Below are 25,987 nucleotides of genomic sequence, written 5' to 3'. Positions count from 1 at the left end.
AAACACTACGCGCCCTTGACGCCCTCAACGCATACTAGGTAGGCAGCATACTAACTTTTTAAACCGCCTCGCAGAGGGCGGAGGAGTAACACTAACACTCACAAATCAAACCACGATCCGCGTAAAGTTTTCTCTCCGTCGGGGCACGAGTGAGAGTCGAACATGGAGCGCAGATGTTCCAGAGGATGACAGACTTTTACTCGCATGTGTTTTCAGAAATGCGTTTTTCTTCACCGCGTGCAAACGACGATGGCCAAACCGCAGCTAAAACTTTTAAGTGCCGGGCAAGTGGAGCTTTTATTTAACGCCAGGATTCCTGTCCAAGTGTATTAGTCGAGACGCCCCGCGCATCGCTATAGTCATCATCCACACGTGCGCGTTTAGTGCCATGACACTTACTGGACTTTAAAGAAAGTTTCAAAAGCAAAGTTAAACTTTATTCCCGACGTGTCAAAGTGGCATTCCGGTGTGTGTGTGTGTGTGTCATATTTAAAGCAAGGACATCATGCAGAAACTGAATTCGGTGAACAGTAACGCGGAGCTCCAGCAGCGGCTGGCGGATCACGGTGGAGCCGGGGACAGCGCGCGAGAGAACGGCACGAACCGCGTCCCGAGTCCCGCTGAAGGGGCGGACGGTGTCCAGTGCTCCAGCAGAAAGATGCTGGTCTGGCTGGACATCCTGTGTCTGCTCGTGGGTAAGAAACATCACCAATAAAAGATACAACTGACTGTAACCTCTTAATAACTTCTCCCGTGTTGAGGAGTTGATGCGCATCGAAAGACATGTATGTTTAAGCGCATGGGAATGGGATATAAATGAAGGCGTTTTTAAGAAAAGTTAACAAACCTCTGCAATGAAAGTAATATTTCACAACAGATTTATTGTGGGTTGTATGAACATCTGTTTTCCTGTTACACGCTTTCGTCACAAAGTTATTGACGTTTTTCTGCTCTGTCAAATCTGGATATGGGAACAAACTACAACATGGAGAAATCCAAGGTTGCGCCATCCACACAATCCTCTCAAAAGCCAAATCAGAGCTTAGGAAAGGAAAATAATAAGTTCATAACCTCTGCACACGTGCTGTGTGTGTCTAAAGTTGAGGGTTGGCAGGGAAGTTTGTCCTGGGAAATTCTGGGGTTTCCATGGAAACGAGCAGTTCTCCAGGGAAAAGTGAAAGTGTCTCAGATGACTTGAGCCGCATGTGTTGTTTACTTTCATAACAGCATGTGGTTGTATTTTATTGTTACATTCGTGAAATAAAGCATTCGATTAACTGCACAAAGCCAAACTACTTCATTTTGGTAAGACTTTGTTAACGTAAATAAAGTAGCTAACATGGGCCAGCAGAGAATATTTTCAATGTTGTTAATGTTAGTTAATGTCTTATCTGACCCTTATTGTAATGCATTTAGATTAACACAGTCATGTATGTTGAACAATATTTAATAAAACGTTTATTACTGTGTAATGTATTACACAACAATTTTAGGAATCTTTATATACACACGGTATATTTTAACGTAGACATAAACTACATATGTGTTTAGAATTAAATCTATTCTTGATGCATGAATGGAAGTTACCGCGATGTGTTTCGCCTTTCTGCCACGTCCCAGTGTTTCACGGATGCTTTGATCCAAAGGCATTTACAACCATTCCATCTAAAACATTTTATTATTATATTTATTCCTTTGGAATCCAATACGTGACATTCGTGTCGGTTGCTCCATGTGCTACCAGTTAAGCTGCATTCATTCCTGCCAAATGTTGTCCAGCTCATTTGTTCACATGTTTGCTTCTTTCCATCCCCGATCGAAAATCTGTGCACACCCCATCAGTTTCACTCGCTTTAATTTGTCAAGAATATCCACAACAGGGATGAGGTGATAAACATTTTAATTATGTTTTCATGTTGTCGCGTCTGTTGTGCCCAACAGAACCTGTCCAGGCAGACAGACTGGTTACAGTAAGCGAGTTATTCATGGGCCTAACTGTGCGGATCACTCAAATAAGACCTGATTTATGAATTGCTTTTGGCTTCCAGGTAGAAGTCTCTGGTGTGTTTTTGGAGATGTGAAGTGTCTGGCACTGGCTGAGGTTTGGGAGGATGTGTCATTCCGAGAGACCCGTCTGGTGTTTGATACTGAAACTTGTACTTTACTGTTGGAAAGCAGTCACGTCTTTCTGCAGTGTAATGTTACAGTCATGCGTTTGGCAATTTTGTGTAATTTAACCGGATTCATTTGTGAAACAGTTCACAACCTTGTGATGACAGCAATGCAAAGAGGAACTGCTGTTGGGATAAAGGCATGACGTGAGCGAAGACAAGGTCATCTGCGACCGTATGCTTTAGTGACCGTTACAAGTATTTCCCCCTTTTTATGGCCGTGGATCTTGTGTGACTTCCTCTTGACATTGATCTACAACGTGAAACATGCAGAGTCACGCAGGGCATCTTATCGATTAATCTTCTTTGGTATACAAATCTGGCATTGTCATATGTTTGAATAAATAACTGTATTCTCCATCTGGATGGAAAATATGCATTGTGAATCTGACAGTTCTGGCTCTGAAATCTGACAGGATGAGCCATGTGCTAAGCAGCTGTAAAGCTGCCAATATATAAACACCTGTGAGCGCACATCAGGTGAAATGAATATTGATGGTGAAATTGCTGAATTGTTAAGCAACTGTAAACATCCAAAAGTTAGGCTAATGGACATATTAAGCAATATAAGGCATTGTTTATTAAAGTAGAGAGTCATGAGAGATCATTCTTTACAGTATTTTTAGCTCCAGTTCATAACCTTTGCCTGTATATCGCCACCACTGTTTAAAACATGAAATGGCAGCTGACGTGACATGCTTTAAATACATTAAAATCTTGACTTTTGATGTTCTTAACGGGTCTGATGTCTAAAAAGGTGATGTCTCCTATTTTGCCTATTTTTCAAAGTCTTTATTATGTTTATGATTTGCTAAACAATTGGTTTTGATGACATATTTCACCTGTGTTTTACACCCTCATCTCGATTCTCAGAAAACAGGCTGTTGAGTTCCTGGTTCTATATAGTCTCAGGGTTGCGTTTCCCGAAACCTTCTTAACGATACGTCGTTCTTAAGTTATACCTAAAGCTGTACCCTATTTAAAGAGAAAGATTGGGTTATAAAGTTTAGTCAAACTGCAGCCATATAACTATTTGTTTGGGCTAAATCAAAGACGGAGCCATCCACGGACCATTTTAGTGCGTTGAATTCGTGAAAACCTATTTATGCTGCAGTTATAATTATAGAAAAGTGATGTGGCTTTGAGTGACCCTCCGACCTAAGTTTGAGAATTGATCGTTGAAAGATCGATATCCAATAATTCAGCACCACCGCCATGGACAGCACATGGTAACATGGGACGTAAGAAAGTAACCTCCTAGGTATAGTTTGGGAAACACGCCTTGAAATGGTATAGCTGGAGTTAAGGTGAACCTTCATAGTCTTCGTAGTCCGCTAAGAGACAACGTTATCGGGAAACGCAGCCCTGATTGGTCTGATTCTGTTAATGAAAATATCGTGCTTTTCTGTGAACTTTGAGCGTTGCTACTTGGCAGATGTTGTTTATGCTCAAACAACGGTCCTACTTACTAACTAAATTTAAAGAAATTAAATTCCATCAGATCCCCCCCTTTTATTTTTATTTGTTATTTTTAACCCAAAAAGTTAACTGTTGTAGCTTTAGTAAACGATTTCATAAGCACTCGTAACCATAGCAAATCATTGTTGCACAAACATTCATGCTTTTCTAAAGCCAAAACTTTACTTTTTTTGCCTCAGTGGTTTGCCAAGCAACGTAAACTTGGTGCAATAACAAAATTGGTGGTCGCAGATGTACGTTTATTAGTATTTAAAATTTTTATAACCTGCGCTATAAAACGAATTGTTCCAGCTGTAAAATTACACGAGTCGCATTCAGAGACTTGAATATTGAAATATGTGCATAAACACACACCTGTGAACGCACAATCTATACTGCGTGTGCCAAGTTGTTGCTTGGCGACCGTTAACAGCCTACAGTTATAAACTTGTTGGACAAAATGTTTACTCACATTCGTGTAAACATCGGCATCCATCATCAGTTTGTTGTTGCCTGATGCCTGAGAATATCGCAGGGTGAGGGATTGCAACTGGTTTCAGTGTGTTTTTTTCGGCAGTGAATGGGGTATTCATGCCACGGCATTCTGATCCACTTTTAATAAGTCCACAAAGCTGGAATAAGAGCGGCTTTTGATGGGGGATCTGTCTGAAAACTCTTGCTGTGCTTGTGAATGGCGACTGCAACTGCAGCCGAGAACAACGCAGCAGATTGTTTACTGAGGCTCTCGGACAGGCTGAGACGATCGATCAGCCACTCGGCTCCGGTCCCGTGCAACTCTTTTGTAAGTGCATTCCTCCTGGCAGATTGCGATACGCAAGGAGGTTTCTGAGAAATGCTTGCCCTAGAGATATGCGCGAGTACCTGTGGCTCGAGCAGAGGTCAAAGGTGAGAGTGTGTTGGAAAGGTCACAGGAATACCTGAGTGTGTGAGGAAACAAACACCACTGACTCCATATCTCCAATTCCACAATCCTCACATAATACTTTCAAGTGTGAACAGTAAATATTAAGAGTTTTATGAGACTTAAATGGCTGTAAATAGCTGATTTTTTTTTCTTTTTAAAATAAAACTAAGTTTGATTTATTAGCTGTGGGACGCCACTGGTTACGTTTACTGGCGCCTTCTAAAAACCAGCGCCACTCGATTAAAAACGTTTTTGGACAATATCAAAGTGGTTTGAAGGGATAGTTCACCCAAATATAAAAGAATCATGTCTTAATCAAACCTGTATATGACTCTTTCATCTGTGGAACACAAAAGTTCTCAGTGGTTTTGTGTCCATACAATGGAGGTCAATGTTGTTTGGTTACCAACTTTTTGGTGTTCTGCATTAGAAAGTCATACAGGTTTGTAATACATTTTTGGGTGAACTTTCTCTTTAAGCCATTTCTGTTTTTTTACATTAAGCAAGTTTGGTTCTACATTGGGTTGTCCAATGTAAACTGGAACCTAAAAGCAAAACCATTTGAGAACTTTAATGCCATTACAGTATAATGGTTTATATCAAATAGGGCTGCAACGACGCGTCAACGTCATCGATTACTTCAACTTCGAAAATACGTTGATGTACGTGAAATGCGTTGACGCGTCACATGATTTACGTTAATTTGCAGAAATGGCGGATTATGCTCTCGGTTATAGTGATAATGACAAGATAAACATATTACATAAAACCAGACCACGATCATCTAAAGTGTGGGAATACTTCAAACAGAGTCCGAACAAAATGGTGATTTGTTTACTCTGTAAAAAATAAAGACACCACCGCAGCAAGACCGCGATCAAAGAGCACCTCAAGAGAAAACATCCTGTGACTCTCCGACCTCAAAACAACGAGCCAGCTGCGCGAGTTTTTGTTTACAGTAAATTCTTACAGGCTTTGTTACGGTCAATGAGTCATAATAGACGTCAACCTAGAGCTGAAGCTATCGACTAGCACATATGGTAATAATGCTAATGTTGCTAATTTAAGTTACCTACGGTGGCAGTAAACTTCAAGGGTAATTGATAACAGATAGTAAACGACACGTCTCCTCGTTAGAACTTCACTGTATACATTTTACATTTTGTCATGCTTTATCCATTCATACATTTGATAAAAAAAATAATAAATACGTTACCCTTTCTAAAATACAATTATTATCGTCATGCACTACCCTTATTGAAATGTAACTTGAACTGTAAAGTTACTTAAAATTTGTGACACAGGCTCCCAAAATATTTGTGCACTGTTCATGTTGGGCATTATTTATGTTTGATTTTACCTGAAACTACAAGTTGCCTCTCAGGATATTTTGCAGTGTATTAGGCAGGATATATATTTGAAGTAACGTCTTTAAACTATATGTTGCCTTTCAGGTATTTTCGCACTGCTTTAGGCAGTGTTTTGTTGGACTTTGCTCTTTTAATAAACATGTTGTCTTTCAGGCTTTAAGTTGATGTATTTTTTTAGAAAATGATTTAATAAAACTTTTAAAGTTTTGAAATACTAACGGTAGAAGCTGTACTTATTAGTTTACTGGAAAGTTTACCAAATAATGAATACGGTACTCCAACAACAAGCATTAGATTAATCGGAAAAGTAACCGGTAGATTAGTCGACTAATCGTAAAAAAATCGATTAATTAATCGACAATAAAAATAATCGTTAGTTGCAGCCCTAATATTAAATATAACATAATGAACACGTTTACATGGTATTGCCTTTTGATACCATCACGTGAAGTTTGGTATCGCCAGAGTGCAGAGTACATCACCAGACACATACAAGCCACAGATCTGATCAAAAGGAAATGAGTGAGACATCAAAGCAGAAGACATAAACACAGCACTGAGTGTATGTGTGTGCGCATGTGTTAAGAGCTTACTGAAAGCATTTATTCAAGCAGGACAGTCGTCCTATCAGATGGACCCATCCTATAGCTGAATGAACCACATCTTCCTGTTTATCACTTCTCCTCACCTTTCTTCTCAGTGCCACAATTGCAGCATGTAAAGTGGCTTTTACAAAGACTTACACACACGGAGTGTGTTTGTGTGTGTTATTATAAGTCATTGCGTTGGCAGAGAAAGCGGTCAGGTGAGACCTGGAGACTGCAGCATGCCGCAGCATGTCAGTTATGTGGGCGGCAGCGCATTCAGGGCTGCTCACATGCACATGGTGTCTGCCGTCTCCACATGCTCATTCATGTTGATAAATGCACTGGAGCAGTGGATCCCAGCACACTTCACAGCTCTACCATTACATCACTGGGACAGCGTAACAGCTTTTTTAGAAACTGTTTCGTCATATTTCAACTATTTTCATACATTGTATTTGTTCATACAAATTCATAAATTACATTCAAGCAGCTACTCGCATGGTTTTGGTTAAAAATAAACAAAAATCAAATACTGAGCAAGTACATATACAAGTGTTTAAAATGGTCTCCTTTACCTACAGTTTCAGCAGTAAGCTTATAATAATGATCCATAAGTTGAGTTGTCGTGTAAAATCTTCAGGGGAAATGTCAGTTGTTTAACAAAATGTAAAGATAAGGTACGTAACATAAACTGGAGTTTTTGGTTTGTTTCAAATAGAGATGCAAAACTTACCGATTGCAGATTAAGTCAGGGGTCTTCAAAATATATAATGCCTGGGACCCCCAAATATGATGAGCCTTTTGTGAGGGACCCCCTTCCTAAAATAATAATTGTCTGTACATGAAGAGTTTTCTTCCAAAATGGGTTAAGAACTAAAACTATTCCACAATAACACAATAAAACATGATAATATAATAAAAACATCGAGGTATCTCATTTTGGAACCAAACTCGTCATATATTCATGAATAAAGAAAATTTTAACTTGTTAAATAGTAAGTGTGGTGTTATAAAGAAATATTTGCATTGTTTCCAAACGAACGTTATAAATTTACAGTAATGTATCTAATATTAGGCTAGATAAACCTGAGAAGAAACATTTTAAATCATTCTTGTTTCAGGACACCATACTGTCATACTTACAAGCCCCAAAGTGACATAAAGAGGACATATACCTGTACCGCTGTGAATACTAGAGAGATTGAAAACAAAAATAAACAAGTCTGCAAAACTTGTACCAAGAAAGGAGAGAAAAACAATAAACATGAACGTTTAAAAATGAAACTTTTCAATAGACTTGTAATTTTATTATTCATTTCTTGATGTAAATATGAGATTTTTCAATTAGAATATTAAACACGGAAGTAAAAATGAACATTTTGAAATATATTTATATTTACAGTTACATATTAAAAGATTTATGTATTTAAATTTGTAGTCCCTAATTATTAACTGTATATTTTAATAATATAATGACATAATTAGTCTAATGATTCAATTATTGTGTTTGTTCTTATTACTTCTACACGGTTGCTAAGATATGGGCCCTTAAATGTTGCCGGTGACTTTTTATTTCAGTGCACAAAACACAAAATGCGTTTTCTGGGTCAAAGTGACACATTCATCCATTTTTACTCATATTTATGCACTCGGCATGAGCCGTATAAGTCACAATATGCTTTCACGCCTGTTTTATGGGCAAATAATCATCATGTTAGAGGGAGTGTAGTTCTTCAATCCAATATCATTTGTGTAATAAATGGGCATATAGAGACCACCCTGCCATTACTGTCATTCTCTGTCTCTCTCTCTCTCTCTCTCTCTCTCTCTCTTTCTCCGTTCAGCCCTCTGGCTAAAGTGCATTAGTGACTCTAAGCTACTCAACAGTATCCAGTGCAGCCTGCTGGAGTCTGCCAGCTCTCTACTGTACATGGTTACAGCTCTAAATGAGGAATCAGCCCAGGGCCGGCTGGTGTATGTGTGTCTGTGGTTTAATACTGTTGTTATGGATCAGGTCAAAGGTTAAAGCTCATAGCTCTGTGAGATCTATGAAAGCAGCTCATCCCCCTCATGAGTGAATGAAGACCACAGCGAATTCTGCCGAGAGACACAACAAATTAGAGGATTACACCGACAGAGGAGCGAATGAGTGGCAGTTACTTCAGCACATCTATTAGGGCAAATTACACGCGGAAAACATGCGGCTCAGTCTGTTCCTGTTTTTAATACCTCCTTCACGCTTTGCTCTCGACAGCATCAAAGGACTGCTCCCCCCACATACAAAGTTTTTTTCATCAGACAGTATTTCCCCGTAAGATGTGTCATAATGACATCCGCTCTTGCCCTGGCATCTCACCCGGTGACCTGCCCGAACACGGCCTCATTCCCCAAAACACACACAAACACTATGAGTGCCTGGAGGCACTGTTGACCCCCTCAGCTGTTGGCTGTCTCTCGTCTGTAACGTGTTCTGAGACGGGGTAAAGCACAAGCCTGAGGACACATGTCTGGACTCGGAGTAACAGGAGAGACGCAGAGCTGATGGAGGTGGGGGTCAGAGAGGGATGCTGGGAAGCTCCAGCAAGCTCCAACTCATCTCTCCCTGTGGTTCTGCTTCCCCTTCACCTCAATGCCTGTCATGTTGGTGTATTTTTAGGTTCGGAGGAAACATTTTTAGGAACGCTTGAAGGGGTTATGATAGGAGTGGGCTGTGTTCAGTTTAGCAGATGTGCACTTGTCGACAAAATACAAAACTTGCGTTGGCTGCATGGTTCTCGGTTCGCTGATGATAAATTATGGGTTCTTCCGATGAGTGCGTGATACCACTTGAAAAGCAAAGCCCCCACGGGGCGTTTGAGGACAAGGTGGGAACACGGCTTTGAAAAGGACAATAGACCTAAAAGTGTTTCTTCTAGTGGCATCATGGTTTTTGAAAATTATCTTCTTGCATTGAGAAAAAAACATACAATGTTGTCTACCCTGTGAGCTGCCGCTTCTGGAGGTAATTTGCTCTGCAAATTCTTTTAAGTTTGCTTAAGAATTTAAATAAAATAATAGTGTACCTCAGTGACAGTCAACCAATCCAATTCCAACGAAGCTTTTAATGGCATTATACGACTGAAAATGTTTGTTCTAGAGCATTATAGCGAACAAATACAAAATGGCACATGTATTCTCATCCACCTCCCAACATTTCTGGAGGTAGTAAAAAAGAATGTACAAAAACACAGACATGTTCGATTTGAGATTGAAATAAAAAAGCACAAATGTACCTCAGTAAACTAATCCTATTGAAATAAGGCTTTTAAAGGTTCTTCAATGGCATCATATGACAAAAAAAGGTTCTCGTAGAGCATTAATGCAACAAAGAAAATGCTCAGACATTCTCATCCACCTCCCTGAGTCAGCCAAAACTTCTGGAGGTAATTTGCTGTGCAAATTCTTCAGTGGCTGTACGAAAACAAACATGTTTGATTTAGGATTTAAATAAAATGTCAAAAAAAACTAAGCACGGTGACCTCCTCATAGTAAACTAATCCTATTCCAATGAGGATTTTAAAGGTACTTCGGCGGCATCGCAGACACTTGAAAAGGTTTTTCTATGGCATCACATGGCTGAAAAGGTTCTTCTGGAGGAGTATTTGTGTTGTGAAAAAACACAATACCATGATCACAGACATTTGTTCTTCCCGAGCGAACATTTCTGGAGGTGAGGTGCTCTGCGAATTCTTTAGAGGTGGTACGAAAACACAGACATGTTCGATTCACCCCGTTGAGAAAAACACATGTTGGTAAGGTACGTTTTGAAGCATGGTAGATGGTTTGTGCTGGTTTAAGCTGGTCATGTGCTGGTTTAAGATGGGCCTAAACCAGCTCAGGACCAGCACAAACCAGCTGCCAATGCCTACCTAACCAACATGTGCTGTTTTCTTTTCAAAAGGGCAGACACGATCAAAAAAGCACAAATGTACATGAATCTCCTCAGAGTAAACTAATCTGGCACCACAGGAACCACAGGATCTTCAATGGCACCACAGGAACTTGAAAGGTTCTTATCTGGCATCAGTTCTTAAAAAAGTCCTTCTATCAGGCTTTCTTGAAACCTTTATTTCTAAGTGTGTGTGTTGTTCTTTGGAATGTGATGGTGTTTGTATCTGGTGTGTGTGCGCTCCATCTTTGTTCTTGGTGTGATTTGTCTTTAGTGTGAGCTGATCGGGGTAGACACAACAGAACACCAAGCAACAACAGGAAGAGTAATGCCCCCCCTGAGCTATCTCTCGCTTCACTGACATCAGTTCTAGCCGTCTACCCAAACAGACGCTTTCTCAGACAATAGCTTCAATTAGTAGCTTACTGGATGATGGTCCTATGATCCAAAACAGAGTCGTACTGCCAGAGGCGGTATCATCTGTACAGCTCTGTCTCATCCGTGTATGTCTGTGTGTCAGAGAGCACAGCTCCTGAACACCTGACAGTATGTTTTCACAAAGCCTCTCTTTGTCTGACGGAAAGACACCGAAAACAAAAGGTGAACTGAAACCGCAGATTATACAAGATTAGACGAGGAATTGCAGCTCGACCCTCACTCGCTTCCTGCGATAGCAATGAGTAAATACATCTTTATGGGTGTCGATTTGTTCTTTCGTCCTGACGGAAAACCGGCGACCAGCTTGGGTTTTCATTGCTTATGCTTGGTGTAGTCCAAGGCCGTCTTGGGTCTGTGTATGCGACCGTGTTTGGAGCGTTTTGATTTACATCCACACGGACTTGCTGCGGTTTGATATTGACTTTGCGGTTGATGTGGTTTTCAGAGATGTTTGTGTATTAAGGTTTTGCAGCCGGGTTATAGAAAGTTGGACCCCAGTGTGGCGACTTTAATGGGGAAGTTTGTCAGTGAGGTTTTTTTGTTTGTGGTCATGGAGGAATGTTTGGGCAGGGGCCGGCGATGATGAGGTGTTTGCGTGGAGGTTTGTGGGAATAAGTGTATATTGTAATAATGAGGTGTTTGTGTGTGTGTATTGTTATGAAGAGTAGGGGACTTGTTTACAAAGTTGGTTTCAGCTGAGTCTCATTCTCTGACCTCACATTCCAGAATGGACGCTAATCGCCTCCGTCTGGCGAACTCTTTCTTTCTCTTTCTCTCCCTCATCTCTCACACTGACTTCTCCATCTTCTCAGTTGCTGTGGGGTTTAGGCGATTTATATTTTAGGCAAATTTAGAGTAAACGTTAAAACTTCATAATTATCGCCCTTGGTGTGTTAAGTGTTAAACTATGGGTCTTACTTTTTGCAAAGTGATTGTTAGATATAAGCGCTTTTTCAGGCTTTTAACGTTAAATGAAACGCTTCCATAGCTTTTTTCTTATTTCATGAAAAATATTACAGAAATTAAATATTAAAATTGAAGCTATTCATAGAATGGCCAGCCTGAGCTCAAAGGAATTTGTAACTTTTTTACGAGGTTTTGTCATTTGTATGAATTTGTAAGATGTGTAGCGTACAAAACCAAAGATTATAAGAAACTGAAACCCATAACCACCCATAAACCTAACCGTGACTATCACGAAAGCAAATACAACGAAAACGTCACAGAGTCTTGAACTTTGGTTGGCTACACATAGTAGTGGTCTCAAATCGTCTAGTATGCAATCGTTTTATTATTATGTAGCAATAACATAGAAATGCATTAAAATGCAATTTCGCCTCTTTGCAACCACTTGGAATATCCTTGCAACTCCGTAACAACGCTCTTACAACCATCTATAACACCTTAGCAACCACATAGCAATGACATGACAAATTCTCTAGCATTTTGCTACTGACTTGTGCGCACATTAGCATCACTTTCCTTCACAAAACATTGCAGTCTTCTGCAAAATAAATTGTATAACACATAAACTGAATTCTGTTTTTATTCTCTTTTAGCTGTCGTTCCGTCTCTTGGTGCCTCTTGTTTTGTTGTTATTCTTTCACAGTGAGCTCATTCTGGGCCGTGGCTCTCCAATGTGTAAATTAGAACCAGATCTTTTCATTCCCTCTTTCTCACGACTGAATTACGGCCAGGCTGAGAACACTATGTGCGACTCGACATGGCCATGTGCACCGTTTATCTCCCATCCCCTCTGTTCTGTTTTCTCCATCCTTCATCTCAGCCCGTCTCCTCCGGCCAGGTTTGCTCGCAGCTGCTTGACAGATTTCGTGCGGCCAACTGGCGGTTTGGAGGTTTGTTGTTAAGCTCTGTAAGTCAGGCAGAAAGAGTTCGAGCGAGAGTGTAGCTGTGGTCGTAGTAGCCCTTCCACTACTCATTAGGACTCGTGTACACTGCTGTCTACTGTGTATAGTGTGTTTGCTCTGGGCTCGGGTAAGGCCAAGGTGCGGTGTGTAGTGCTGAAACATGGGCTGTGTTTGTCTCCGGCACATCAAGGTTTCTGGCCCAGGGCTTTTTTTGATCAGACCTGCTAATGGACTTGTGTTGATCTGCTAACTCTGCCGGTGTGTTAATGGAACACTGTGTAGAGTGTATCACAATCAATAGCATCGACTGGGTCCAGGTTGTAAAGAGAGCGCTGGATACGGGCTATTGCATTACCACTTGGATCCATTAGCGATGTCCTCATGATAATGGATCATTTGAACGACCCGTTGATCCTTATATCGCCCCTTATTGTAAATGGATTCCCTGTGTTTTACACAATACTGCAGTACGGCATAGATTTTCCAGATCTTCTGGTCTTGTTACATTAAATGATTCGATTAAAAAATGTGATGGTACAGACGACTGATGACACCGGACAATTGTTCAACGACATTAAAACATCTTTAATTCTACATATCCATTAACTGATACATGTGGTTTCATTTCAGTTTTTCTGACTACAAGAATGAGATATAATAAATTGCTAGGCTGAGAACCGAACCACTGATAAAGTGTTGTAGGGGGTCTTTCGAGGGCAGGCGTCGTTGATGATTCTAAATCCTTGACCTGTCAGCTGGAGGAGTGCATGTGTTACCCGGTTAAGCTCGACCGATCAAGCTAATCATTAGCTTAGCTCACAGCTAGCTGCGGGCTAACTTTGTGTTTAGAGATAAGGAGCTTTTTTTGGAGGGGGGCTAATGGCCTCCCTGAGCACAGACTGCGAGGTCGCCGCATGTTAAGCGTGTTCGACTGAAGCATTGGAGGTCGAGTTGAAGGCGGTATCTCTCCGTTGGTTTCCTTACATACACCAAGCGTGAACGCAGAGCGATAAAAGGATTAGCACACCTGGAAGGTTTCTGCTAAACTCTCAGGAGTACCTCAGCACAGACAAGCCAGTAAAAGTGAGGAAAAAAATGCTCAGAATTACTGCTGCCGTTCCTCAACCTTCAAAAAACCTTGACAAATCTCTTCCAGAGACAAGCTGTTGTGTGCAACTTTGGGAACAATATTAGTAGTTACATTTTTTAAATAAGAAGTAGATTCAGAAGCAGCTTGATTGTACGTTCAATCATTTTAAAGCATATTTAGAGCTGCATTCTGTGAGTTTTGTCTCCCCATCACCACCTATGTTTGAAAAATAAATTGTAGGTTACTTTATGTACTTTTTTATTTTTAGGGAAGTCCGACCTGACACCTCAAATATAAAATCATTATTATAAGCTTATGGTTGTGAATTGTGAATGGTCGTGTCTAAGGTAAGGCTCCGGCTGTCCCTTACAAACGAATTGTGTCCAAGCGGGTAACTCATTTGTGTGCTCACTACATTGTCTCATTACGCTTTCTACCTCACCCTTTGGCACTCTGCTACTATCTGTCTGCACATGAATCTTCTAACCACCTAGAGATTAACAATATGAATATCCAGCACAGAAAGATCACAAATTAAATGCTCAGTGTATTAAACTGTTTAATTTTGTAGTACTTTAACCCAGATCTCTATGATCACAGAACATTTACCTCTTAACCACTTATAAACGTTAATAACATCAGTATATACATTACTAGGTAGGCAATACTTTTTATGAGTCCTGGGATGTTTTTAAGCCCCAGTATGTCCATGAATTACCCAAGTTTGCCGTGTAACCAATATCCACTTAATGAATAAGTTTAGGCCAATATGCACAGAAGGAATCTCTAGTCTTCTTTATTCAATGTATGGACTGGAATCTTGGTCACATGTCTTTCATATCCTGCATGTCGACCAGGGCAACAGTTATTGATAGACCTGTCGGTCACACATAGACACACATGCATCCAGGACCCTGCAGGCAAAGCATGGATGTAATGTCGAGCACGCTGAAGAGAGTGAGAACGTGTGAAAGGGAGATCAGGGTCACATCAGGGTCTCTGCTTACGTGGAGCTCCGTGCTATCTCTCCAGTAATATGTCTTCTTAACCTTTACATACTCAACCTTTCATGCTCAAATGGTGCAGGATGTTGCGTCTCACCTTATCTTTGTCTGGCTCGAGTTTTTCTGGGAAAAGCCGCTGTCAGCTATGAACGCGGTGCAAAATTTAGTCCTGAATTTTGATTATGCTGATCAGTGTGGTTGAAGGGGGATGTGCATAAACATTAATCCTGATCGAACACCTGTGTGTTTTGTGTGTTGTAATGATAAAGAATGTGCGGATGAGACATTCGAGAAAAAGGATATACATTTTGAGGGTGTGCAAAAAGAGCCAAGACATTGCATTGCACCTTTCGGTCCCGTGACGAAGCGTCACTTTCGCAAAACTTTCGTTTTTTCTCATTAGTTGTTTGGAATGAATAATGATGATCGGTAGAAGTGAACTTGCTGTGCTGTGGATGCTTTACAGGTGACCTACTTTGCACTTTCTATCTCGGCCCACGGATCATGTGTGTGCGTGTCCTGAATGCCGAGTGGTCACGTACGCTGAGAGATTCCCTGGCAGGGGCTGTGTTTGGGGCGTTTGGGTTTGTTCCAGCTCGGGGAGAGAGGGTTAATCATTAGTCTCATGCTCTGTGTGGACCAAGGGCATGGGACTGTGGCCTGGGGAAAGAAAACCAGAGAGAGAGAGAGACAGCAGTGTGTATATTTAAATAAAGTTATACATTTAAAGAGGAGCTCAACTAATAATTTATATCTCTATTTCCATATCTTAATCTTGAATGAATTATCGTACAGCTTAAGAGGTACGTCTTGTGCCGTATGAAGTGAAGCCCTTTCGTTACACACAGCATCTGTTTATCTAAAGATTATATGAGCAAGCGTGAAATGAACTATAAGAAATTCACAGATATTTCTCCTGAGGAAAAGAGACAGAAATGTCACCAATGTCTTTATAAGCGTTTCCGAAGAGAACAAATCATCTTGACAAACTGAGCTGAAGATGAAAATAAAGTCAATTTCATTCAAGATCTCAATACGAATTTCTCATCATATTTAACCAAATCCAGATTATTTTACAACTACAATCTATATTTACATTGTATTTTAACAATTGTCAGATTTTTCATTTTCTGAGATACATCTGAGTCGAATAAAGTAAATGATGTGTTACTTCTGAGATCTCCATCAAATCTCCAGTCAATGAAAGAACAAATTCGGAGCAATAACATACATTTTAATAGGAGGCAATTCCAGCGTTATGGATGTGACATTTTGCATTATGGATGTGACAAACACTCAGAGAATAAATGTATTACCAATATACAGAACCATCTTATGTATTATACTAAACCCTTGTTGATAGAGTCTAAATAAATATAAAAAAAAATATCTATTGCACAAGTTTTCTATTTAAAAAATATGCGTTATGAATGTGACAAAAAAGGACATCGTTTTTGGGAGAGGGAGACACCATTCTTTGTAGGATTTCGGTGGATTAAAATGCACAAACCAGAAGCAATAATACCCAACAAATGGAGGGATGCCTCTTCTAAGAACAAAAAAATAGTTGTTTTATTTTCATTTTCATGTGTCCATTCATGAGGAATATGTACCGTTGTGGATGTGACAATCCTGAAAATGGCACTCAACTGACTATAAAAAAACTCTCTAAAAACTTGAACAGAATCATCACATGGGTATTTGAACCACCAAGTGTTGACATTTGTGCATTTAGCATTGTAAAAATCTCTGGTAAAAACGTTTTTCATGGTAAGTTTGACATTTACACGGAATTGCCCAGGCTGTTTGCCCACAATGAAGTAGGTCGAAGTGATGATAAGAAGACAGAAAGCAGCAAATGGTTTGGGAAACAACCTTAGCCAGATTCAGTTGCCTTATTCACTTACGGAAAGATTTTGAGTCACCAACAACATGTGCTTTGTGAATCAGACCTTGAGAGGTCACAGGTCCATTCCAAACAAATCAGGAAGTTAATATTTTAGTTAATTATTTAATTGTTTAAACCCGAAGAATGAGATAAAATAAGACCTGCCACAAATTCTTAAAGCAGTCCGTGAAAGAAATTCTGCAAGTTACAGCAAGGTGTAAGAATTATTCAACACCTACTATCTGGTTTCTGCACACCTGCCCTGAACCATCCAGGTGTGTAAGAGATGCTTTTGTTTGTTTGCATTCGCCCGAACGACAACTATTTGATGCACTCGACGTGAACCATATTCCCGCATTCCCAGCAGAACTTGAAAGAAACGTTCCGTCTTCCCGCAGCCCTCAATTCTGTATTCTTCAGGGTCTCTTTTTTCCAGATGCCTCGTCTATTCATACCGTCATTTTTTTTTCACCCCCCTTCACCCTCTCCCTCCTTCTTCCTTCTGGAGCTATGTCAGGAATGTCAGCTCTCGGGCTGAATCTCGATTCAAGTCAGAAGTGACATTCTTAATATCTCAACGGGTAATTGTAAGTAATAGGGCAGGCGAGATGTATCAAAACCTGATCTTGTTGTGCCAGCGAAATGCAGAAGAACATTCTTCTGGTTCATTTAAAAAAAAGAAAAAACCTTAACCCTGTTGTTTCTTTCTCCTCAGCCTCTATTCCGTTCTTCGCCTGTGAACTCAAAGCCGTGACTCCGTACATGAGGGGCTTCTTCTGCGGAGACCCGAGCATCACGTATCCTTACATCAAGAGCGAGGCCATTCCCGATAGCATGCTCATCGCAGGAGGCATCATCATCACAGGGCTCACGGTGAGAAGAGTAAACAGTGTATAGTCTATATATTTCAATACAATAGGGAATGTGAAGCTGACTTCACGCCCTATGTTACAGTGGTGCCACCATCTTGGAGGATCACACTCCACTGCTATTAATGTTTTCTTTGATATATGTAGAAATGGAATGTGAAGAACTTCGTAATGCTATTGCAGTTTTAACACACCAAGACCAACTTACCATAGTTATATTTCCTAATCAACCAAGAAAAACAAAACAATGCATTGAACTCAATACTAGCGATCCTCCCAAGATGGCGCAACATTCAACACGACGTGACGTAGCTTCACAATCTCTATAGAATCAATTCTTTAAAGTCAATTACCGTTTCCAATAAACACGTCTGGTGAACATGAGTCTAAACCAGACTATTTATATAAGACTTCCTGGAGACCAACTAGTCATTTTGACAACCCGCCGACTGGTCGATTCTAAAAATATGACGTTACACATGCCTGATACACACACACACATATAGATGATATTGTATGACTTGAACGAAGGCCTTATGAGACTTCCTGTCCGCAGCAACACATGTGCATGGTTCTCCTGTTACTAAAGGCCATTGATCTGCTCTTTCCATCCACTTTCCTATTGAACAAGAGAGCCTGTTGCGCTTTGAATTATTTGAGATTGTTAGTAAACATACTTTATGCTTCACGGGCCTTGTGGTATTAAACACGCCGTTGCATGGCTGTAATCTCAGCGTTATGCCCCTGTCTTAGATTGCCGTTGGGGAGTGCTACCGGGTTCGATTCAGAGGCGTGCACTCCCGGGCGTTCGTGCGGAACCGCTACGTGTCCTGCCTGTACAAAGAGCTGGGCAGCTTCCTGTTTGGCTGCTGCATCGGGCAATCTTTGACAAACATGGCAAAGCTGAGCGTGGGCCGACTCCGTCCACACTTCTTATCGGTGTGCAATGTGACCTATGCTTCACTCAACTGCATACCCGGAACTTACATATCAGAGGTCACCTGCAGGAACACCCCCAAGATGTTGGAGGAGGCCAGGTTAGTGGAGAACAAGGGTTTGTATAAAGGGAGGGAGGGAACAGAGATGGTGAAATATAGAGAGCTGACTTGTTGACTACTGCTTACATAGCTGCCTATTAAGACTGCATCCAATTCAAAGTTGAACTTTTTTGCAGGTTGTCTACTAATTCAGACAAAAATAAAATCGGATCTTTATTTATTCACTGTCATGTTGTTTAAAACATGTATATCACTTCTGTGGAAAGCAAAAGAAGATATTTTGAGAAATGTCTGTGGTGTTGCGTCCATAGAAGGGAGGTCAATGGGGTTCAGTGTTGTTTGCTTAACAACCTTCTTCAAAATATCTTCTTTTGTGAACTGCAGAAGAAGAAAAGTCATACAGGTTTGGATTGACATGAGCGTAAATGAATAATGAATGAATTGGTGAACTATCCATTTAATGTGATCATTGCAAAGCATTCTGGGATTCCCTTCTTTGCAAAGGATACATGTGTTGCTGTTCATTCATGATAAGTTTTATAATTTATCCACCCTTTCTTCGGTTGAACTGTTTTTTTTATAAAAATATACACTGTTCCGTCATGGTGCATGACGAAATATATGACACGAGACACATGAGAATCAATGCGATCTTTAGTTATTGACGTGTTGCCATATTGAACTTTTAGCACTATTGTTTCCATTTGACCGAATAAGCTCAAAATATGATTTCTCCAAAATACAGTATATATTTTCACTTCAGAAGACATTAAATAACTGGCTAAAGTCATGTGGATTACTTTAATGATGGATTGATGGAGCTTCAACATTTTGGCACCTGTAATGACAGATATAAAAAAACATTTGGCAAAAAGACTTAGTTGAAGAAAAAACTTCTAGTAACGTCTAGAATAGCGTTCATGTGTGTTCATGATTAGGCGAAGCATTCCTTTACATGTTAACCCCTTAAGATGCTCAAGGCCCAAGGAAAATGTACTTTTATTGTGTCTGCATTTTTATTACCTTCGTTTTAGATTATTATTCAATCAACTGTCACAAACTATTTATCATTTGAAAGCTAAAACACTCATTGCTATTTACTAATCACACAAACCGCAAATCTATTTGTTGCATAAAACGACACACTGTACCTTTAAGACTCTGTAAGTGCACCAGTGCATCATTAAATTGCGGTTTATGTAGGTCGCTCACTGAGTTTGGGATAGAGTTATAGTGAATAATAGTCAAAATACAGTCTTTAAAGTGCAAATGTGAGATGTTTCTACCCACTCACATATGTGTTTTATGGAAACTACAGAGATTACTTCATGCACTCTTGTGTTTACCTAACATAACATCATTCAGACGATGTTATGACCCATAAACCAGTTCAGCAGTTGAATGATTTGTGATATTTGGTCGGTAATTTTCTCTATTGCTCTTCTCTAACAGAAAGTCCTTCTTCTCGGGCCATGCATCTTTCGCCATGTACACCATGCTTTACCTGGCGGTGAGTATCGCTTTGTGCGGCCACATATTTACCACACGTTTGCCACAATATCGCAAGTCAAGATATCGCAGAGTGCCTGCGCTTGCTGTGGGATGCTGGTGGGGAGTTTACTGCTGTCAGACCTTGCTTCCATGTGGGAAAATGCCAAAACATCCTACTGACGAGAAAGAGTCGAACTTCAGCTCGCAAACATATGCACACACACACACACACACACACACACACATACACACACGCACAGATAGAATGTCGGAAAGCTCTGAGAAAGCAGAAAACTCCCAAAGGCATCTCGCTTCAAACGGGAAAGAAAGGCTGGAGTGAAAGAGGGAAAGTTCTCCAGAGTCCTGATGAATAGATGAGTGCAGAGAGGGGGAGAGAGAGTGAAAAGCGAGCCCGAGACAGAAGAGGCCTTGTTCAGTTGTGGGTTGGGTCTGGGAGGGGGAGGTTTGGCCTGCTGAGAGATAGACAGGCTTCTTTCAGCTAAAACCCTCTCTCTATCTCTCTCTCTTCCTCTCTGTTATGGCCTGGGGAGGGGGCACAATAAGGGGAAAATGAAAAAACGCTCACATACCATCATAAAGCTTGACATTCAATAGCACTCACGTTCAGCCGCCCCACAAACCTTATCCGAATTGACACGTCTCGTGTGCCAATCTCGCATTCGGAACGGAGGAAAATGTAGAAAAACAAGTTGTTTTCTACCATTCAGCTGATTGAAATCATGGGCATGCTGCCCGCTCTTAAAGAGGGACGCCCCTTCGACACTCATTAGAGAGGGAGAAAAGAGCTGGTGAGCAACGGAAAAGCCGTGCCAGGCTCTTTGTGCCTCTCTGTGCCTGCTTTCTCTCTCCGCTCTGTCCAATGGCTGCACTGTTGCATGTGTGTTACATGCCTGACCTGCAGCCACATGCTGCAGCTCTGGAGCCAGCTGCTATAGGCTTTACTGCAGGATGCCAAACACCTGTGACGGGGGGACCCTCAAAGTCTGGAATGTTCCACGGTCAATTATGTGACATATATCCATAAAGTATCCCTCTACAGCCTGTATTTCTGCTGTGACCTTTGACCCCAATATTTCTTATGGGTGACGACATAGTGTGGCAGGGTTAGTTTGTCGGGCGGTACGATGAACACGTGCTAACATGCTTTTGATTTTTTGTGTTACTCACTTTCACTGCTTGGGTGGAGGAGATAAAGGATTTGTAGTAGATTCCTGCAACACAAAACACACATGTCTACCTTGCTATTTAAACAGGGATTTCCTTGTTAATTTCATCTAGTTCTTGAGATAATTGGAATTACTTTTCTGCCACACAAAGCCTAAAACATGTCTGCACAATTTCGTTCAATTGATTTAGACATGGTGAGATGTGTTAAAGTCCCTGTGAACCAGAAGTTGCGATCGTTTTTAGAATCAGAAAAACCGTGGCCGTGGCTTTCATCTTTCTCTGCAATTTGAGTTAAATTAAATTTTGAATCAGAAAGATCGTGGCCGTGGCTTTCATCTTTCTCTGCAATTTGATTGGATGTACAAAAACTGCTGTTGCACTTTGGATTGGATTGGAACTGGCAGCAGACTGACAGGCGAAGGGGAGGAGTTAACGGATGCTCCGCCCAAGCCGTCTAAACATACGTCATTTAACTTAAAGATTAAGATGGCACACGGCTTTTAAAAAGAGGGTGAACCACATTTGTAAACGATTTACAATAAAAGCTGCAATATTTCTTGAAAAATTTGGCATTGTCATTTTTTATTTCACTGGGACTTTAAACAGCTGAGAATACAACACTAGAAGTGGGTTTGTAAACAACTCAGATTATAATGTCTGTTACACTAGACGCGAGCCTTTAAAATGAATAAAAACATTATTCAAGTGAATCCAAAATCAGTTTTAACTATTATTGAGCCATCATTAATGAGTGTTAAAAAATCAGTGTTAAAGAAGTCTCCCAATTTACACTGGTAAGCATCAAGCAGGTCACGTGAGAAACTACATCCAAAGTCAATGCAAAGATGCGGATGGACACAAATTCACGCCTGGGGATGCGTGAACGGTGCAAAATGCTTAAAATCTAGTATAGCTAGTCCAAGCTAGCCATTTTCTAGGCCAAGAAGTCATTAGTCATTGGCTCGTGAACAAGCCTCCATCTCTAAAAAACCAGCTGGACCACCTTAAGCTAGTGTTAGTAATTTTTTTTCTGGTCCAAGACCAGAACTTGTTCTCCAAGTAGTCTGACTAAAAAAAACCAGCTCACAAAACTCACAATACCAGCTTTGTAACATCATTCTTTAAAGGAAGTTTATAGATTTAGCAAACATCCGATAAATTGGTCTTCTAAAGTACGACTTGCTCAGAAACAGCACACACACATGCAGACGCACACCCTGTAAGCTTTATTTAACACTGTTTTTATCAGCTTGTTTGTTAATCATTTCTCACACTTCCTCTCTTTGTGCAGTTTTACCTGCAGGCGCGGTTGTCATGGCGAGGGGCGCGGCTCTTGCGACCGTTGCTGCAATTCATGTTGGTGATGTTAGCAGTGTACACGGGACTCAGCCGCATTTCCGACTACCGCCATCATCCCACTGACGTCCTGACAGGGTTCCTGCAGGGAGGACTCACGGCTTACTGGGTGGTAAGAATCTCTGCAGACAGATGCTCAGATTTCACACACGACTGAAATTGTTATTGAAACAAAGTGAACAAACTAATAAATAAACTAGAATTAAATTTAAGTAAATCAAACTCAATTGCAAGCACAGCAAAAGCACAAATATTTGTCACCGATTTATGAAGTTGTCGCTTATCATTGTTTTGAGAAACATGGTATGAAGGATGGGGTGAAAAATCATGAAGTTTATCATTAAACAACACAGTGGAATTCGTAACTATTTATTAAAGTAGCTAAATCGTATACATTTGTACGTGTTAGTACAATTTGATGGGGTGGGGTTTGCGAGGGGGCTTCAATATTGCATTTGTCTAATAATCATGTTCTTCTATGATGTACGAATCATACAAATTCATAAGAACTAGCCAAGTTGTAAAATAGCTACGAACCAGGCTGCTTGAATAAATAGTCAGAGGTTGAAAAAAAGTCTCATATCAATATCACACTACAGAGGTGTTCAGTTTTTTCATGTATTGTTCATTAAATCACTCTCTTTTTGTATTGTTTGTTGTCACAGGCCTTTTACATCTCGTCCATGTTTAAGACGTCACGTGCAGACCTTTCTCCCACCAGCCTGTCTCTGGAGAGCCCCCTGTCCAGCCAGCAGACGGTCTGCTAACAGAGCACACCGGCACATAGAGACTCGAGAAAGATTGTTACTGACAGAGAGAAGAAATGAGACACGGCGTTTAAGTGAAGAAGATGAACGCAACTAAGAACTTTGGACACGCTCTCCATTTCCTGCCAGGCCAGAGAGAAGAACAGTTATATAAGTATCTAACTCTTCATCGAACCCGTCCGCCACGTATCAACCCTCCATAGACAAAAGTTATTTTTATATAAAAAGTTTATCCTTTATATTTTTCAGATATGTTATAGTTGAAGCTGCTAATAATTGTTGTTTTATGTCACCTGTAGCCCAGGTTTGTTCTGTAGTCAGCGATTTAACCCAACGGCTCATTCTTTCTCACCGTATGTGACTCTTATAGAGACTTTTGACATTAGCGTGTCAAGCTATTTAGTCTGTGTCGAATGTTAGATGCCCACCGTTCTGATGAACTGATTCGTGCCATTGGACGAGACGATGAACCAATCAAAACATGCGTTTCGACCACACCCAGTCTGTTGGCCGATGGACCTACGTTCCTCTCTGGCGAGCTGTTGCACAATCATAGTGGTGCTGACTGTAGATACCATCTGTTTATGTAAAAGCACAACATTTGATTTAATGCTAATGCAATTAAGCTTGACCTTCGTGTATTAACCACTTTCACCGCACAAATGAGACTACAGAGTGACTGAAACCCCTCCGTCTGCATAAAGAGGGCTTGAATTCTTCTAAAACACTCAGCAGACCGGGGCTCTATATACCTGTGTATCCTATACTACTCATAGCACTTGAATGACACTATGGAACTTTCTAATGACTAAAGATAATATTTTATATTTGATCTTGTTTAATCAGTGTTTTATTCTCTTCCTGCGGTCAGTGCCATGCATTTGTGTTATCGCGTATATGTGTGTTTTCCCCCAGATTATAATTATTCAGAATGAATGTAAATAAATCATTTTATAAACTATACAGATATTGAAAAGTATTAGCATCTGTTTTGTAAGTTTGTTTGTCGTTGTTGATACATGTTTTTATTGTTCGTGTCGATCAGGTACGAAGAGTTGTTCTGATTGTTTAAGAGAATAGTGACTGAGCCAGAGTTGACAGAAAGCTATATTCTACTTATCTACTTTCATTTCATGTGTTGGTTTCCCCTGTGAAAGCCTGCAAGGCTAAAATAACCACTGTATTAATAAACCAAACCAATAAAATGAATGTTTGATCTTTGTATCTCATTTTGGTCTCTGTAATGGCAGAACTAACCACACATACACCCACACGCGCTAAAACAAATCTGCACAACCCCGTGGGAGTTTCAAGAGCTCTTGTGCTGATGCATATGACTTTTTTTTACTTTTTCGGTGCTTGGCTGGCTCGACTGGAAGGTGCGATCACATATTTTGGTTGGCCAGATAAACTGTAGAATCATCAGTTCGTTGCATGCATCATTTTTTACAATTTTCTGTGATTAAATCGACGGGTCAGTGTAGTATTTTTAATTATTTGAATTGTATTTTTTCTTGTATCACAAGAATTGCAAATTTGATATTAAAAGGTTTGACGTTACTTAACCCACAAACTGCATGAAGTTATGATTATGATTAACTCTAATAATAAATAACACATACCTGTATAACTGTTTATTAAGGTTCAGTGTTTTATGAAGTATACTTCATAGTTCAAGCAGTGAACTGTTTCTTTATGGAGAAAGGATACTAACATTAATGTGATAGTGGCACATTTCATTTCAGTAGTATTAGTAAGTAGTAGGCGTACTATTTTAATACAACGTGGCACACTTTTTAGTTTACAAAGTGTAAAAGTATAGTCAACTTTGAAGTCAGTTTAGTTTACAACTGTCATTTTGGTTTTGTAGTGAAACTTTTTACCACTAAACTTAAAGGTGTGCTGTTTTTTATTTCAATTCTTGTAGCACATGTTTTAGTTTATAAAATGACTTTCCGAAGTAATCTACATACACAGTTTTAGTTTAGTTTATAAGTTACTCTTTGACATAAAATGTTATACTTGTAGATAAAGCTTTAACTGTACTTTTGGTAGATTTCTTGATCAAAGATTGATATCAAGTATACATTTGGACATTTAAATTTTAAGTATATGTCTGTAAAGTACATAAAGTTAATTTTATTCAAAATACTAACACTAACAGCAGACTTGTATAAACTATTTTTCCAGGTTCTTGTAGATGCTTGTTCCTTGTTGTTTTTTTATGAATGTTTATAGGGGTGATATGACACGGCTAAAACGAATATTATCGTTTGTTTAAGATGTAATGCAATGTGTATACACGATTTAAGGTTAAAAAAAGCGGTATTTTCCACATAGCGTGCATGTTCGTTTCTCCTCTTTGCCCCGTCTCTCTGAAACGTGCAGATTTTTTACAAAGCTCATTGCTCTGAAAAGCGAGGTGTGCTGTGATTGGCCAGTTAATCAGTGCGTAGTGATTGGTCGAATACTGCAAGCGTGTGACGGAAATGTAACGCCTCTTATCATATTTGGAACATCAGAATCCAAAGCAATTGTTCTGACAGGTACGTCCACCTTACATGCGTTTACATTTGAGCGGTCTCAGTCAA

General features: G+C 40.1%; 1 protein-coding gene across 1 annotated transcript; it reads left to right on the top strand.

Annotated features, from left to right (window-relative positions):
- Positions 1 to 24,624, top strand: ppap2d (phosphatidic acid phosphatase type 2D). Its single transcript, XM_079457071.1, has 6 exons — positions 1 to 695; positions 17,443 to 17,600; positions 18,350 to 18,633; positions 20,047 to 20,104; positions 22,565 to 22,741; positions 23,295 to 24,624. Exons 1-6 carry the CDS (start codon positions 506 to 508, stop codon positions 23,394 to 23,396), a joined length of 969 nt encoding a protein of 322 aa, XP_079313197.1. The 5' UTR covers positions 1 to 505; the 3' UTR covers positions 23,397 to 24,624.
- Positions 24,625 to 25,987: the final 1,363 nt, after the last annotated feature.

Source organism: Barbatula barbatula (assembly GCF_947034865.1).
Source record: "Barbatula barbatula genome assembly, chromosome: 5".
In the NCBI taxonomy this organism is placed as follows: Eukaryota; Metazoa; Chordata; class Actinopteri; order Cypriniformes; family Nemacheilidae; genus Barbatula; species Barbatula barbatula.
This window is presented reverse-complemented; position numbering and strand designations above follow the sequence as displayed.

Coding starts and splice junctions, on each gene's coding strand:
- ppap2d (XM_079457071.1), top strand. CDS start 506: ATGCAGAAACTGAATTCGGTGAACAGTAACGCGGAGCTCCAGCAGCGG. Junction 696..17,442: donor CATCCTGTGTCTGCTCGTGG/GTAAGAAACATC, acceptor CTTTCTCCTCAG/CCTCTATTCCGTTCTTCGCC. Junction 17,601..18,349: donor TCATCATCACAGGGCTCACG/GTGAGAAGAGTA, acceptor CCCCTGTCTTAG/ATTGCCGTTGGGGAGTGCTA.